Genomic DNA, 15,560 nt, shown 5'->3' with positions numbered 1-15,560 from the left:
GGGAAAGGAGCTTCAGGAAGGGCCCCCAGCTGGAGCAAAGGCTCCAAGGTGGAGCTGGCATGATTGCAGGCAGGGGGCTGAGGGGAAGCTAATGGAGGAGGAAGGATCAGCTGGCAAGACCTCCTTGGCCAGGGATATGGAGCCAGGGAGCTTGGGTTTTGCCATCAGTGTCTTTGAAACAAATTTATTAGTCAATTGCCAACATTTAACATTTGGAGTAATTTGTGTATAAAAATCTGGAATTGGGGGGCAGGGACAAAATAAAAAATAAAAATCTGGAATTTTGGCTGGGTGTGGTGGCTCACACCTGTAATCCCAGCACTTTGGGAGGCTGAGGTGGGCGGATCACACGAGGTCAGGAGTTCCAGCTAGCCTTGCCAACGTGGTGAAATCCCATCTCTACTAAAAATACAAAAATTAGCCAGGTGTGGTGGTGTGCGCCTGTAGTCCCAGCTCCTTGGGAGGCTGAGGCAGGGGAATCGCTTGAACCAGGGAGGTGGAGATTGCAGTGAGTTGAGATCACGTCACTGTACCCCAGCCTGGGTGACAGAGCAAGACACTGTCTCAAAAAAAAAAAAGGCCGGGCGCGGTGGCTCAAGCCTGTAATCCCAGCACTTTGGGAGGCCGAGGCGGGTGGATCACGAGGTCAAGAGATCGAGACCATCCTGGTCAACATGGTGAAACCCCGTCTCTACTAAAAATACAAAAAATTAGCTGGGCATGGTGGTGCGTGCCTGTAATCCCAGCTACTCAGGAGGCTGAGGCAGGAGAATTGCCTGAACCCGGGAGGCGGAGGTTGCGGTGAGCCGAGATCGCGCCATTGCACTCCAGCCTGGGTAACAAGAGTGAAACTCCGTCTCAAAAAAAAAAAAAAAAAAGCTGGGCGCGGTGGCTCACGCCTGTAATCCCAGCACTTTGGGAGGCTGAGGTGGGTGAATCATGAGGTCAGGCAGGAGTTGGGAGACCAGACTGGCTTTTATGGTGAAACCCCATCTCTACTAACAATACAAAAATCAGCTGGGTGTAGTGGCGCACACCTGTAATCCCAGCTACTCGGGAGGCTGAGACAGGAGAATTACTTGAACCTGGGGGGCGGAGATTGCAGTGAGCCAAATCACTTGAACCTGGGAGGTGGAGATCGTAGGGAGCTGAGATTGTGCCACTGCACTCCAGCTTGGGTGACAGAGTGAGACTATGTCTACAAAAAAAAAAAAGATAATAAAGATAGGGCCCTGGGCAAGTGGTAGAGGGGCTGAAGAGTATTCTGGGCAGAAGCGGCCTCATGAACCAAGCCAAGCCTGGCAGCAGGAGGAGGAAAGCCGAGCCCTATGGTCAGAATCCGGCGAGCTGAGCGGGTGAGTCTTTGACTGCCAAGCTGGGTTTTATCTGGTGGGCCATAGGAAGCCAAGAGAGGTGTGTGAGTAGGATCTAGGTACGGGGCAGATAAGGAAAGGACTCAGGAAAACCCAAAGAGGTTGGTTCCTGGAGGAACCAGGCAGGAAGTGGCAAAGTGGGGACTGAGTTCCTGCCTGCCCCAGAGGGTCTCTCTGATCCTTTCCCGTCCTGGAGGGCGCCATCTGGTGGCCCAGGTAAAACAACTCGGGGACCAGGTGGAGGCTCAGAGGCCCACAGGAATTCTGGTGGGGAAGGTTGGCACTGGGTGTACTGGGAAAGCAGAGCCAGGGGAAAAAAAGGACCATTCTTCCCGAAGTCAGAGAATGTCAAGTCTGGTAAACGGTGGGATCCAGAGAAAAGCAGGCCTCGCAAGCCATCTGGGTAACGGGGAAAGTAAGTTACAGGGCTTGCTAGAGGGAAAAGGAGCTAGTTGTCCTTGAGAGAGTAGGAAGTTTTCAGCTGGCTGCCATCTCCCAGGACAAAGAGTGGCCAGAAAACCTGTGGCGTGCTTGGGAGGCAGCCAGTTTTACCTGGCAGGACTGCAGCAGGGGGTGGGGAACAAAGTGAAGTGGATGCTGGTAAACTAGCTTCTGGGATGAGGGCAGGCTTCCCCACAGTGAGTGAGTGATCTGGGCCAGGAAGGCTGAATAGGAGTTCACCAGGCAGAGAATGGCTGTTTCAGCCAGCAGAGACAGCAAGTGCAAGCCCCAGAGGGTGAAGGGGCTTGGGCGCCTTTGTAGAAGGGCAGGGCCAGAGCAGGAAGGGATGAAGTGAGAACATTGGTGAGGTGGGAAGGGAGACACAGGGCCTCATACCCAGCAGTCGCAAGCCAGGGAAACCTGAAGATGGGGCAAGCTGGACTAGGCTGGAGGCTGGGAAGTCTGGGAACCTGGTTTGGAACCCTGGGGATGGAAAGGAGGGTTCAGGGAGAGAAACCAGAGAAGGCGGAACATCTTCCAGGATCCTTGGGGCTGTGACTGGGGGGAGGCGCAGGCTTCTGGGCCCCCTGGTAGCTGAGTAGAGGACAGCGGTTGACACCACCTGCTAAGGAAGCTGTTTATAGGCTGGGCGGCATAGTACAACACGCAGAGCTCCGCCGGCGCCCTGTCGCGGGTCTGTTAGGCTTTTCGTAGACTGTCTCCACGCCCTCCCCACTCCCAGCCAGTCCAGATCGGCTCCGCAGGGATTGCCGCAAGGAGTGTTCAGTCTGTCCACCAGGGTGGGGGAAGACCAGATTGGCCGTCCTTCAGACGACGACTAACACTGTTGGGGAAAGTCTGAAGAGTCCGTTCTCTCATTGGGCCTTGTCACTTTGTGGAGGGGCCAGGCAGGTCAAATGACCTCCATTTCCATCCCGCCTTCCACTTTCTTCTTTTGCTTCTCCATCACTGCCTCCAGCTCTGACACTTTCTCTTTGTCCTGGAGGGCGGGGTAGAAATCACTTTGTCTTGGTGTCCGAGCTCTCGGCTCCCCAATCTCACCCAGACCCGGAGACAAGCGGCCAGGCTCACCTCCAGCAGCGCGCGCTGCACGGTAACCTGGCTGTACACACGCGCCCCCTCCTCGGGGCTCACCGCTCGCAGCTCCTCCTTCTGCAGCGAGAAAAGCTGCGCCCCGGTCAGCACGCCCAGCGCGTCCACCGTCCTGAGCGAGGGGAGCCGGGGCGCAGTCAGGCGGGTCAACGGATGCCCAAGCCCCGGCGACATTGTCATGCCCACCCGGCGATGGTCCAAACAGAACAGCATTCTAGCTCCAGCGGGGGCAGGTCCGACGCCTCCTAAACCCCACCCACCAATCACAATGTGCCACCCAGGGGGCGTGGCCTCATCCTACTTTCGAAGGCTGCGGGATTTCCCTAAGGAATCCAGTCGCAGTATGAAAAAGCATGCCAATCACAGCCTGCCATTAGGTGTTGCTACAGACAGACCCTCACTTCAGGCCAATCCTGGCTCCCTGTGGTCTCCACGACTGCCGCCGGCCCCCCGACTCCCAGCCGATCGGAATGCTCCGCTCCCAGCTTCAGTAGGTCCCTGCGCCGACTGGGCCCCGTCCCACTCACCCGGAGCTGAAGCCCTTTGCCTGCAGCCAGGCGCGGATCTCAGAGGCGTCTGAACGCGGGCTGAGCTGCGGTTCCGGGGCGCGGGGTCCTGGGATTGCGCGGCTCGGGCCCAAGCGGCCCTGGGCCAGGCGCGCCTGCAGTTCCTCGTTGACACTGAGCATCTGGGAGAATTTCTCTGCAGGAGGGAAACCGGGAGGGAGGGAGAACGGGCTCAGGGTGAGGGGTCCTGGGGCCAGAGGGCACAGGGGCGAGGGGGGCTCCAGCGTCCCCAGGATGGGGCGGGGGTCCATTTGCTCTTTCTGAGCCCCCGTTTCCCTGCCTAGAAAGTGAGGATAAGGACAGCTCCCCAGAGCTCACGTCCCCACCACTCACCCTTCTCGCTGGGGTCCAGGCTGTTGAGGCTATCGCAGCTGTCCCAGCGGGGTCGAGCCGGAGCTAGAGCTGGAGCCGGGGCTGGGGCTGGGACTGGTGGCGGAGGAGGAGTGCTGTTCTGAAAGAAAGGAGAGCACCTGGATTAGGGAGAGGACTCAGGACCCAGCCTCTCCCCCTCCTGGGGTGAACCCCCAGTCACCACCTACAACAGCACCCTTGACAGCTGAGCCCCACACCGCTTGTTCCCAGGACCTGGCCCCAGCCTCTCCTCCCTCAAGACCCCAGTGTCTGCGCTGGCTCACCAGGCTGCGAGCAGGGCTTTGGCTGCAGTGCAGCTGGGGTCCGGGGTGGGGTGTCAGGATGTTATAGGGCACATATCCCTCCTGCCCCGCTGGGTCTCGAACCTTCCACCACTTGCGCCTGTCATCCAGGACCTGGGTGAGGTAAAGAGCAGAGGTTCAGCGCCTGCCTCTGCAGATAGGGCTGGCTAATTCCTGCCCCTCAGCCTCCCTCTCCTCTAACCTCCAGTACGTCCCTCTGCTTGACTGACAGCTCACTGCTGTTGCGGGCCTGGAAGTCATAGTTACACAGGACCCACTTTCCTGGTGTCTCTGGCTCCAGCTGCAGGTCAGATTCTGGCTCCAAGTCTTGGTGACTGAGGAGAAGCCGGAGGGCTGGAGATAAGGAGGCAGCCAGCCCCAGTGCTCTGGGCTGCAGGGTGCTGGTGTGAGCTGGGATTAGAGCCAAGCAGGGGCACGGCGGGGGCCAGGTTAATACTGTTAATAGGAATTTGAAATAGGAATAACAGCTCGGAGATGTGTTGCTCCTTCCCTTGCTTGGCATTCTGCTGTAGACATATGCAGTGGGTACTAGCCATCATCAATTCCATTTTACAGAGGAGAATGAGGCTCAGATAAACTCACTTGCTCACATCACACAGCTAGAAACAGCTGTCATTTATGGAGCATCTAACAGGCACTGGGCTCATATATCACAACTCATGAGCATAATAAAAACAGTAGCTACCACTTCTGTAGCGCTTACTATGTGCGAGGCACTGTTCTAAGTCTGTGACTTATATATTAGCTGATTTGCTCCTCATGACAATTGTCAGTAGAACCATGAATTTGGACTCCCCTCCCCCAAGTTTATTCCCCCCACCCCAGAGACCCCATTATCATCTCCATTTTTGCAGAGGAAGAAGCTGAGGCACATGGATGTGAAGGTCAGAGTAAGACAGTAGCATTGCCAGCCTGGGACCAGGGCAGTCCATGTCTGAAAAATGCTGCCCTAGTTTGCATACAGCTGGACTTGAACTTGAACCTGGTCACAGCCTTGAGCACTTAACTACTGGTTCCTACAACACCATAATTCCTTCGCGGAACTTCTCACTGTTCCGGGAAGAGATTACCATGACTTTCAGTTTCCCTGCAAATAACTTGAAGCTCAGAAAAAGTGACTTGAAGCTGTGAACAGCGAGGGGGAGTTGCGCTATCAGGCAGCTGGGGGCGGGGGTGGGATTTCGGCTTTGACCCCCAATAAGAGGGACCTCAGCCTGGATCAGGCCTACCTGTGCAGGGGAGAGGGGGGGTCTTCTGGGCCGCGGCACCCCCTGTGTGGGGCCGGCAGCTCCCAGCACGCTGTCCCTGCTGAGGCCCTCTGCCTGGGCTCTCACCCAGATCCCCCTTTGTCTCCACCAGCCTCACTGTTTTGTTTTCATCTCCTCCCACGTTGCTTCCCTCCAATCTGCCCTCTACTTGCCCAAGGCCCTGGAGTTCCAGTCCTTCTACCTCCTGCCCTCCCCCAGGTCCCAGAGTCTGAGCCCCACCCACCCATGCTTAGTAAAACAATGACTTGGAATGTTCTTTCCTCTCCCAGAGACCTAGGAGTTCAGGTCTCAAGCTTCAATCTTATCCTTCTAACCCTTAAAGCCTCCCAGTCTGACACCCACCAGCGACTTACACAACCGTGAGTTTAACTGTCCAGCCTTTACCCCTCTTGAGGGCCAAAAGATACTACCACTTCCTAACTTTCCATAAACTTGCCCCCAAGTTCTTGAAGTCCCAAGCCTGCTCCTCTGGGTCTCTAGGATCCCAAGCACCAGACTTGGGCTCTTCTTCAAAACCCAAAGGTCCAATTCCCCAGCCTCTGCCCTTCAATATCCAGGGCTCTGTCCTCATAGGGACCCAGGCATGGAGCTTCCCAGGCTCAGAGAAACCAAACTGCCTTCTTCCAGCCTTTTGGGGATCCAGGGATCCAAACTCTCAATCATTACCCACTCCCAGCCCCTTTTCTCCCTTAGGCCCGGGAACCCGGGCCTCCACTCCCTCCTCCCTTGGCCCCAGAAATCTGGGTCCCGCCCCCTCCCTCCCTGCTCCTCCCCATCTCCCGGCCCCGGCCCGCCCCCTCACCATCTCACCCACCTGAGAAGAGCCAGGAAGACAGAAGGAAAAACACAGAAAAAAGGGGGTCAGGGTCAGCACAGGGAGCCCCTGGGGCGCACCCCTCCTGGACCCCTTGCCCCGCCCTGGGGCGGACACTCACCCATTGACAGCGACCTGGGGGGCGCTTTGCTGCAGGAAGGAAGAGTTGGGTGAGGTGGGGCCCGGCGGATCGGCCACGCCCCCGGACTTCCCGGCTTCTGCCCTGCTGGGTCGCTTGGGGGAGCTGGCTGCTCCCCTAGAAGCCTCAGCCTCACCTGCCGGCGCCTCCGCTCGTGCTGTAGCTGTTTCTCAACTGGGTCCTCCCAGGCGCGGCCCTGCGGGTCAGTGGCCGGCGGCTCCCAGCCGCTGTAGAATTCGGGTCTGTACGGAGGTCCCTCTTCAGGGGGCAGCTCCAGCCTGCGGCCAGGGACAAGGCCGAGAGCTCAGGAATCCTGGTACAGAGCTAACCCCCAACTTCGCTGTCATTAACATCAGTGTTTTCCCCTAAAGCTCGCTGTATCCCAACGATTCTATCCCAGCCACTTTTCACCAAGTCCTGCCGGTACCTCTAAGCCCAACTCAACAGCAATTTATACTGCTAGGTCAGGAGCGGTGGCTCACGCCTATAATCCCAGCACTTTGGGAGGCCAAGAGCCAAGATGGGAGGATCACTTGAGACCAGGAGTTCGAGACCAGCCTGGGCAAGGAATCGGGACCCCGTCTCTATTTATCTATCTGGAAAAAAAAAAAAAAAAATGGCCTTATCCAGCCTGTAAATCTCACCTGATTACAAATCAGGTTTTCCTTAAAGCTCGGTTTCAGGTTCTGCTCCTTTCCCTATGAAACTCCCAGCCCCAGTGCACAGACTCTGTCCCATCGCCAAAGTTATAGACCAAATCTTCCAGAAACCCCACCCGTGTCCCATAGCCCCTCTATTCTTTTATGCCCCACCTTTTCTTTCAATCTGATTGGTCTGGTGGTCTTAAGTTTCTTCTTCACGTTAGTTTCTGGCCTTTCCTCTAATTTGTAGGGCACGTTGGGAGCTAGATGTAAGGCTGAGTGCCCCACAGGGTTGTGGGGTGAGCTTTATGCTGTGCTGAGTTGCAGGATCCGAGAAATAAAGAGACAGGACACAGAAGTACAAAGAAAACGCACCTGGGCTCAGGGGGCCACGCCACCTATATGTGGAGTTAGGTGAGGCTGGCAAGGCCCCGAATGTCCAGAAGCATGAGTATTTATTGTGTATAGGTTAGGGGGCAGGGCAGTGAGTGAAATCATCTTTAAGGATAGTGATAGGGTCGTGAGCAATAAAACATGGGGTCCACCCCCATTAGGGCACCTAGGCCAGGAGGTGGACACTGCATAGCAAGGGGCCTGTTCCCATGAAGGCAAGGGCCGTGTGCAGTAAGGGGTCCATCCCCATTAGGTCACCGAGGCTTGAAGGTGGGCTGTGCGCAGTGAAGAGGGTGCAGTGTGCCATACTTCTATCTATGGGAATCTACTTCTAAGAAGATTTATGGGAGGATGCTTTAAGTCACATAGCAGTGACAGAGCTGTCAAGGTTACCGCCACCTTCTGGCAGCTTCCAGTGGGTTCTATGGGAAGATGCTTTTTAAGCAGCACAGTAGCAAGAGCTGATAAAGTTCACAGTCACCAAGGTGGATTCCCGTTCCGAGGGCAGCCTTCCACAAGAACTGGAGCAAGGTCCTACAACGCTTTTATTAAGAGGAGTGGCTCTGGCCCCAAACCTGCCATACAGCGGGTATCTTTACGATACTGAACGCTGCTGCCTGGGCCATGGATTCTTGTCCTGGTATAACTGTTTTTCCCTTAAATCATGCTCTGCACTGTGTCTGCTCTAGGCATTCCTCCGATTATAAAAGCTACTTATTCCTCAATTCATGCTCTGTACTGTGTCTACTCTAGGCATTCCTCCGAATATGAACTAAGATATAATTATAGGTATATATGTAGGGAAATATCCTTTAAGCACTGATACTATCAACTATTATATGATTATATATAGAGGATTATATAAAGGGATTCTTCCAGCCCTATTTCTATAAACTAATATATGATTATGTAAAGGATTATATAAAAGGAAATAGCTGAGTAGTAACAGTATAAAGTGACATATTCCTCAAGCCCTAACTGTGCTAGGGTTCTGCTTAGCTTTTATTCTTTGGTACTTATATGGGGGGTTACCCACACTAATTGAATTTTGACATTTGTTCTAAGGCCCGCCCTGACTCAACTAAGCTACGCCTGTAGCCCTTCCCTTCCCTTCCCTCCAAGTCCCATTTTCCAGTCATCAAGGCACCCATCGCCCAGCGCTTACTGCTCCTCCAATCACCACGCCCCCTGCCTCCCAGCCCCGCCCCTCACCCTGGGCGGGTCCACGAGTCCCCCAGCGAGATCCAGAGCTCGTTTTCACGTGGAGTGACATTGTCCCGCAGCAGCCCCACGGCCTCCGACGTCAGGTGCGGCTGCCGCACGCGGCACGCGAACTCGGGACCCCCCGACGTGTTCACAATCTGTCAGGGGAGCAGGAGGGGCAGGCCGTGCCATCACACCTTATGCAAGTCGAAACCCATTCCTCCCGCTGCAGGGGAGCCCCAGGGCCTGGCGCGGGTCTCACCATCTGCAGAGGCCCGAACAGGAAGTGCAGCAGCTCCGGGGAGGAGGGGTCTGCGATGTTGCCGCGCAGCCGGGCCTGGGGCGTGGGGAGGGAGGTGGTTGGCGTGGGTGCGGGGACGGGCCAGGTTCGCCGTGCCCGCGCCCCCGGCCCAGGGACAGACGCGTCCTCACCAGCAGGCTGAAGGCGTACTTGATCTTCTGCAGCACGTCGGTGTACTCGGCCTCCGAGGGCGGCTTGGCCCGCAGAGTCAGCAGGCCCTCTGCGGGAGGCAGACGGACACGGCAATGGGGACGCGGGGCCAGCACCAGGCAGACAGAGAGAGAGGTGGACACCCATTAGATGGCAGTGAGGTCAGCCCTGGCAATTGGCGGGAGGGGAGACCCTGGGAAGATGGGGGACATTTGAAAGTTATTGCGAGGGGTTTCAGATCTCAGGCGGGGGCGTCTCTTACCCCCAGCCTCCCGGCGCCGGGTCCTGCGGCCGCGTTCCCGGTGCTCCAGCACCCTGGCCGCCTCCGCCGACTTCTGCAGCTTCTGTACAAAGCTCTCCACGTCGTCAAAGACGTGATTCAGGATGTCCTGGGGGACAGAGCAGGGGGACGCTCGGGCTCCCGAGTTCCACAACCATTTCCATCGAAGCCCTGAACCTGCGCACCTAGACACGCCCCCGACCAGATCACGCCCCAAACAGCTGGTCACGCCCCACAACCAAGCCCCGCCCCCGATCACAGCCCCTCCTCCATAACGCCGAAGTCTGACCAGATTGACAGAGAACTCAAGTCCCGCAGCCGGCCCCGCCCTTCCACGTCCTAGCCCCGCCTCCTGCTGTCTGGCCCCGCCCCCAGATCCCTTCCCGCGCGGCTCACCACTTCCCGCTCCGCCTGCAGACCCGCCAGGTCAGGACCCCGGGGACCCAGGTCCGGGGTGGCCGGGTCAGCGCTGCTCGAGGTCCCCGCAGGGCCAGGCCTCTGCGCCTCCTCCACCTCGGGAATGGGCTCCGCCTGGAGTCGCCCGCGGCCCGTGCTTCGCTCCACGGTGTTTATCACTGCGCGAACAGACGGGCGACGCTGCAGGGGCGGGGTCTCCGCGGCGGGCGAGCGGTCGCGCTGCAACTCCTCCTGCGTGGCCCTGCGGGGTGCGACGGGGACACCAAGGCTGGGTCCACTGAGGGGTCCAGGGAGGGGGAAATTCGGGGCCCAGAACGAGACACTGAGGCACAAAGGGAGCAAACAAGTTCAAAGAGTTGGGGAGAAATCCAACTGGGGAGGAGTGGCATCTCCAAAGTGAAACCGAGGGCCTAGACAGGGAACAGGGAAAAGAGGTAGCGTCCTGGAGAAGGGGCCACCTCGTCTGGGAGCTACAGACAAGACGAGGGTGTGCTTGATTCCATTCAACACTCTGGTTCTGTTCCAGTCTGGTGGTGTCAGCCCATTTCTCAGATGAGACAGGCCCAGGGAGGGGAAACCGGCTTCCCAGAGACCCCGCCAACTTCTTCCCTCTCACCTCAGCGCCGCCGCCCTGCGCTCTCCGCGGCCCGAGCGGTAATTGTGCAGAGCCCCTTGGATGTCCTCTCGGATCAGCTCCGCCTGCCAATCACGCCGTCAGGCCACGCCTCCCCACGCCCCACCCACTTCCTACCCCGAGCCACGCCCCTGGCCGAGTTTTCAGCTCCCTCCTAGCCCACGAGCGGCCATCGTCCCTGCCTGAGGACCCACGCATGTCCACGCCCTGGACTCGCTCCTCTCCCTACACCTGTCCCTGCCCTAAGCCACGACCCCGCCCATGGAGACCCAGTCCAGGTGGTTCCTTGCCCCATTATCGTTCTGGCTGCTCTCCCAGACCCTTCTTGTGCATGTTCTGTTCATGTCCTCAGACTATTCCAGCCCTTAGCATCCGCTACGTCCCAGCCTCATGTTTTATCTCGACCGTGAGTCCAGTCTCCTCACTCCTTCCCAGGCCCGGTGCCCTTCCTTGCTCTGACCCCGCCTTTGCCCCCGGCCCCGCCCCTCCTGCAAGCCCCACCCATTTCCGCCCCGGCTCCACGCCCCGCCCAGTTTCAGCTCCACCCCTCGAGCCAGCTCGAACCCGGTGCGCTCACCCCCAGGCGCAGGCCCTGGAAGAAGTGCACGTCGGGCTGCGCGCGCTCGGGCTCCTGGCACACTAGCAGCAGCAGCGAGCGGCTCCGGCCGGGTGGCAACACCGCGTCGCAGCGCACGATGGCGCCCAGCGGGTACGACTCCAGCTCCTCCTGGCGGGTGAGATGAGGGAGTAAGCTGAGGCCCCGAACTGGTGATGGCACTAAATGGCGAGGGCAGTGTAGGCCAGCAGGGCAGGGCAACCTCGCGCGGTTAGGGGGTAAGGGATAACACCCCTGTTCAGTAGATGAGGCTATTAAGGCTCAAAAATGGGGCTGGGCTCTCTCGCCATTGTTCCCAGAGGAAGGACGTGCAGGAGCCAAGATTCACACCCAAGCCCACCGAAGTCCCTGCCCCAGACACTCCTCCCACCCACATTCCCCCTGGCACCTTGGAGGCCGGGTCAAGCAGCGTGACGTGGTCGGGGGACACACGCAGCAGCATCTCTTGTGCCCAGACTCGGCCCTGGCTGTCCATGACAGCCAGCTTCCTAGAGGCATCCTCCACGGTGTGCACACCATCTTCCTCACCCAGGCAGAACGTCACCAGGTGCTGGTACGGACCACGGAGAAAGCAGTGAGGCCCAAGATTATGCCAGGTGGGCTCAGAATTCCCCCGGAGAAATCAGACTTCCAGCCCAAGATTAACCACACCTCCTCCAGGAAGCCTTCCTTGATCACTTGCTCCACAAATCAGCTCCTCCTCCCAGTGCCCTTATTTCCCTTTCATCAGCATGACTAGCACCTGGGTCTGGCTTCTCGAAGACTGGAGGCAGGGAAGGAGTCTGGATTATAGCTTGCTCCTTCTAACTGCCTCCTCGCGTCTCCTGCTGTGTGCCCCCTGCCACCTCCATTAGAGCACCAGGCACCTCCGTGGGTTCCTCTGCACCTTGTCTACCCCTTCCTCATGCAGGGCCGTGTCTGATTTGTCCCAAGGCCCCACTATTCAGCACAACAGCTGGCCCAGAGGAAAGGCTGGCAGATTTGAGGGGACCCTGGGTCCCTGACTTCATATCCATAACTGAGACGAGGCAATGGAGGTCCATATTTGGATGAGCAAACTGACTTTCCACATACTTTCTGCTTGGGGGCCCAACTGCTTTAATAAGACCTATCTCCTGAGGGCACCTTCGCCCAGAGATGACCTGGGGAAACAGACCCCAGACTCACATTGACTGGGTACTGCGATACATCGGCCATAACAATTGTGGAGTAACGCTTCCTCTGCTCTGCGGGGGGAGAAGGAGAATGAGCCTGGGAGTCCAGCCTCAGCCCCTCCTCCCTCAGACCCAGGACTCTAGGTCCACAGCCCCTCTTCCCTCAGACCCAGGAGTCCAGACCCAAGCCCTCCTCCCTCAGATCCAGGAGTCCAGCCCCCAGCCCCTCCTCCCTCAGACCCAGGAGTCCAGGCCCCAGCCCCTCCTCCCTAAGACGCAGGAGTCCAGGTCCTGTTTCTTTGGACCCAGTTCTGTGGCTTGGGGTTCTCTTGCTCCCCCACTCACCATAGATAGACTTGGCGCTTGGCTTCGGGGCAGCTTCTGGGCTGGTGAAGAAAAGAGAAGTGAGAGAGACTGTGGAATTGGGGGCAGATTCTGTGGAAATGCCAAGGAGGGCAGCCAGGACTTTATTACGAGGGTAATGCAGAGCCATGGAAAGTTATTATTTTGAGCTCAGAGGCAGAGCTGGACTTCAAGAAGACAGGTAAGGTGGTGGTGCTGGGTGGTAGGGGAGTGCGGTCTCGACCGTGGCATAGTCCTGAATTCAAACCCCTGTCTACTGCCTCCTTGCCTTAAGACCTTGAGAAGAGGTCTTCATCTCTCCTGCCTCAGTTTCTCCTTCTGTAACATCCATCTAGCAAGGCTGTTGGGCAAATTCAGATGATGCAGGTGACATATTTTGAAGCCTCGATAACTGTTATTATCATTCTTAAGATGCCTCCAGGGCTTAGCACACAGAAGTTGCTCAATAAATGGGAATCATTACAATAGCATCAGTGGTATCTGAAGTAGACAGGAATTATCTTCTTCCCCTCCCACTCCTCTGGGCCAGGCGCTTCCCAGCCACATCCTTCTCTGTCTCCTTCTGTCCCCAATTTTTTCCTAAGGTTACCTTTCCCAAGCAGAATCTTGAATCCCCACTTTCATGTAAATAACAGAAGCTCAGAGGTCAGGTGGGGTCAGGGGTACCAAAAAACCCTTTTTTGGCTGCTTGTGGTGGTTCACGCCTGTAATCCCAACACTTTGGGAGGCCGAGGCAGGAGGATCACCTGAGGTCAGGAGTTCGAGATCAGCCTGGCCAATATGGTGAAACCCCATCTCTACTAAAACTACAAAAATTAGGCATGGTGGCAGGCGCCTGTAGTCCCAGCTACTTGAGAGGCTGAGGCCAGACAATCATTTGAATCCCGGAGGCAGAGGTTGCAGTGAGCTGAGATTGTGCCACTGCACTCCAGCCTGGGCAACAAAGCAAGGCTCCGTCTCAAAAAAGAAGAAAGAAAAGAGAAACCCTTTTCTACAAAGTCTTTTCCTCATCTTGCTCCTGCCAGTCTGATGTCACCACAATTTGATTACCTCTGGGCCAGAGAGCTCACTACCTACCATGCAGGTGTTTTGACTCATCTCTCTTTGTTTTTCTCCCCACTTACTCTCAGGCACTTGAGTCTTCATTATCGACTGCCTTGACTTTCTAGCAAAGTTTCAATATTTACTAACAAGATAACAGTAGAAGTAGCAGCTCCTATGATTGAACACCTGCTGTCAGAGAGACGGTGGTTGGCTAAGTCCTATAATGCACTCTCCCCCAGTCAGTGTTTCTTTCCTTTTCTTTCCTTCCTTCCCTCCCTCCCTCTGCCCCTTTCTCTCTTTCTTTCCAGACAGTCTCACTCTGTCGTCGCCCAGGCTGGAGTGTAATGGCATGATCTCAGCTCACCGCAACCTCTGCTTCCCAGGTTCAAGTGATTCTTCCACCTCAACCTCCTGAGTAGCTGGGATTACAGGCATCTGACATCATGCCTGGCTAATTTTTGTATTTTTAATAGACAGGGATTTTCACCATGTTGGTCACGCTGATCTCGAACTCCTAACCTCAGGTGATCCGCCCATTTTGGCCTCCCAAAGTGCTGGGATTACAGGCATGAGCCACTGTGCCCGGCTGCCTATCCGGCCAATTTTTCAAAATTGTCCCTGTTTCACAGAGGAGGGGCTGAGGCTCCTAGTCCTTTGACTAGGGTTACATCAGCACTGAGTATGAGTGCCCAGCTGGAGCTCAGGCCTGTCTGCTCTTCAGTGGGTGCTCGTGACCCCAGGCTGGGCAGGGAGGAGAGTGGCTCTGGCTTCCTCCTGAGTGTCCGGGCTTGGGCCAGGCCCATAGTCTGCGCTGCAGGAAACAGGATCTGCAGGTGTGGGTGAGGAGGCAGGGGCAGGGGCAGACAGGAGGCGGGCTGTGGCTGTGGGTGGGGGCACTTACCCGGTGGTGGTGCTCATGGTGCTGGGAGGGGAAGCCTCTTCCCACCTGGAGGTGCCCTGGGAGCCAGCAAAGATGTGAGGGCCCAGACAGTGGGAGCCTCTAATTCCTACCCCAGCCTCCTCCCTCAAGCAGGTGTCCAGGACCTAGCCCCTCCTCCCCAGACCCAGGAGTTCAGGCCCCCAGCCCCTCCTCCTTCAGAATTAGGGGTCCAGGGCTAGACCCTCGTCCCTCAGACCCAAGAGTCCAGGTCCCCAACCCCTCCTGCCTCAGACCCAGGAGTCCAGATCCCAGCCCCTCCTCCCTAGACCCAGGAGTCCAGACCCCAGCTCCTCGTCCCTCAGACCCGAGTCCAGACCCCAGCTCCTCCTCCATCAGACCCAGGGGTAGAGACCCGGCCCCTCCTTTCTCAGACCCAGGAGTCCAGACCCCAGCCCCTCTTTACTTGGACCCAGGGGTCCAGACCCCAGTCCTTCCTCCCTCAAACTGGGGTCCAGGGCCCAGCCCCTCCTCCCTCAGACCCAAGAGTCCAGGCCCCTAGCCCCTCCTCCAGGAGACCCAGGCATCCAGACCTCAGCCCCTCCTCCCTCAGACCCTGGAGTCCAGGCCCAGCTCCTCTTCCATGGGACCCAGGCGTCCAGACCCCAGCCCTTCCTTCCTCAGACCCTGGAGCTCAGGTCACCAGTCCCTCCTCCCTCAGACCCAGGGGTTCGGGCCCCCAATCCCTCCTCCTTCAGACTTACGGGTCCAGAGCTAGACCCTCCTCCCTCAGACCCAAGAGTCCAGGCCCCTAGCCCCTCCTCCAGGAGACCCAGGCGTCCAGACCCCAGCCCCTCCTCCCTCAGACCCTGGTGTCCAGGGTCAGCCCCTCCTCCAGGAGACCCAGGCGTCCAGACCCCAGCCCCTCCTCCCTCAGACCCTGGTGTCCAGGGTCAGCCCCTCCTCCCTCAGATCCCGGCCCTTTCTCTCCCGACCTGGTATCACCTCACCGGCCTGCTCAGGCTCTGCCCTGCGCTCTGCTGTCCTTTTCCTTCCAGGCTGCTGGCCCCTCCTCCTGCTCCCTCCCAGGGCCATCCTG

At 57.5% G+C, this 15,560-nt stretch overlaps 1 protein-coding gene across 1 annotated transcript; it reads right to left on the bottom strand.

Moving 5' to 3' along the window:
- Positions 1–2,437: 2,437 nt before the first annotated feature.
- On the bottom strand, positions 2,438–15,560 carry EPS8L1 (EPS8 like 1). The gene is made up of 20 exons (XM_017546532.2): positions 15,462–15,560; positions 14,486–14,545; positions 12,523–12,563; positions 12,191–12,249; positions 11,412–11,573; positions 10,985–11,134; positions 10,390–10,472; positions 9,753–10,014; positions 9,339–9,465; positions 9,058–9,146; positions 8,888–8,962; positions 8,635–8,783; positions 6,525–6,666; positions 6,371–6,399; positions 4,349–4,481; positions 4,129–4,260; positions 3,827–3,944; positions 3,455–3,629; positions 2,907–3,039; positions 2,438–2,814 (listed from the first exon to the last, which is right to left on the bottom strand). Exons 1-20 carry the CDS (start codon positions 15,554–15,556, stop codon positions 2,728–2,730), a joined length of 2,301 nt encoding a protein of 766 aa, XP_017402021.2. The 5' UTR covers positions 15,557–15,560; the 3' UTR covers positions 2,438–2,727.

Source organism: Cebus imitator, unplaced genomic scaffold, assembly GCF_001604975.1.
Source record: "Cebus imitator isolate Cc_AM_T3 unplaced genomic scaffold, Cebus_imitator-1.0 Scaffold190, whole genome shotgun sequence".
In the NCBI taxonomy this organism is placed as follows: domain Eukaryota; kingdom Metazoa; phylum Chordata; class Mammalia; order Primates; family Cebidae; genus Cebus; species Cebus imitator.
Note: the sequence above shows the minus strand (reverse complement) of the source record. Positions and strands in the feature narration are given on the sequence as shown.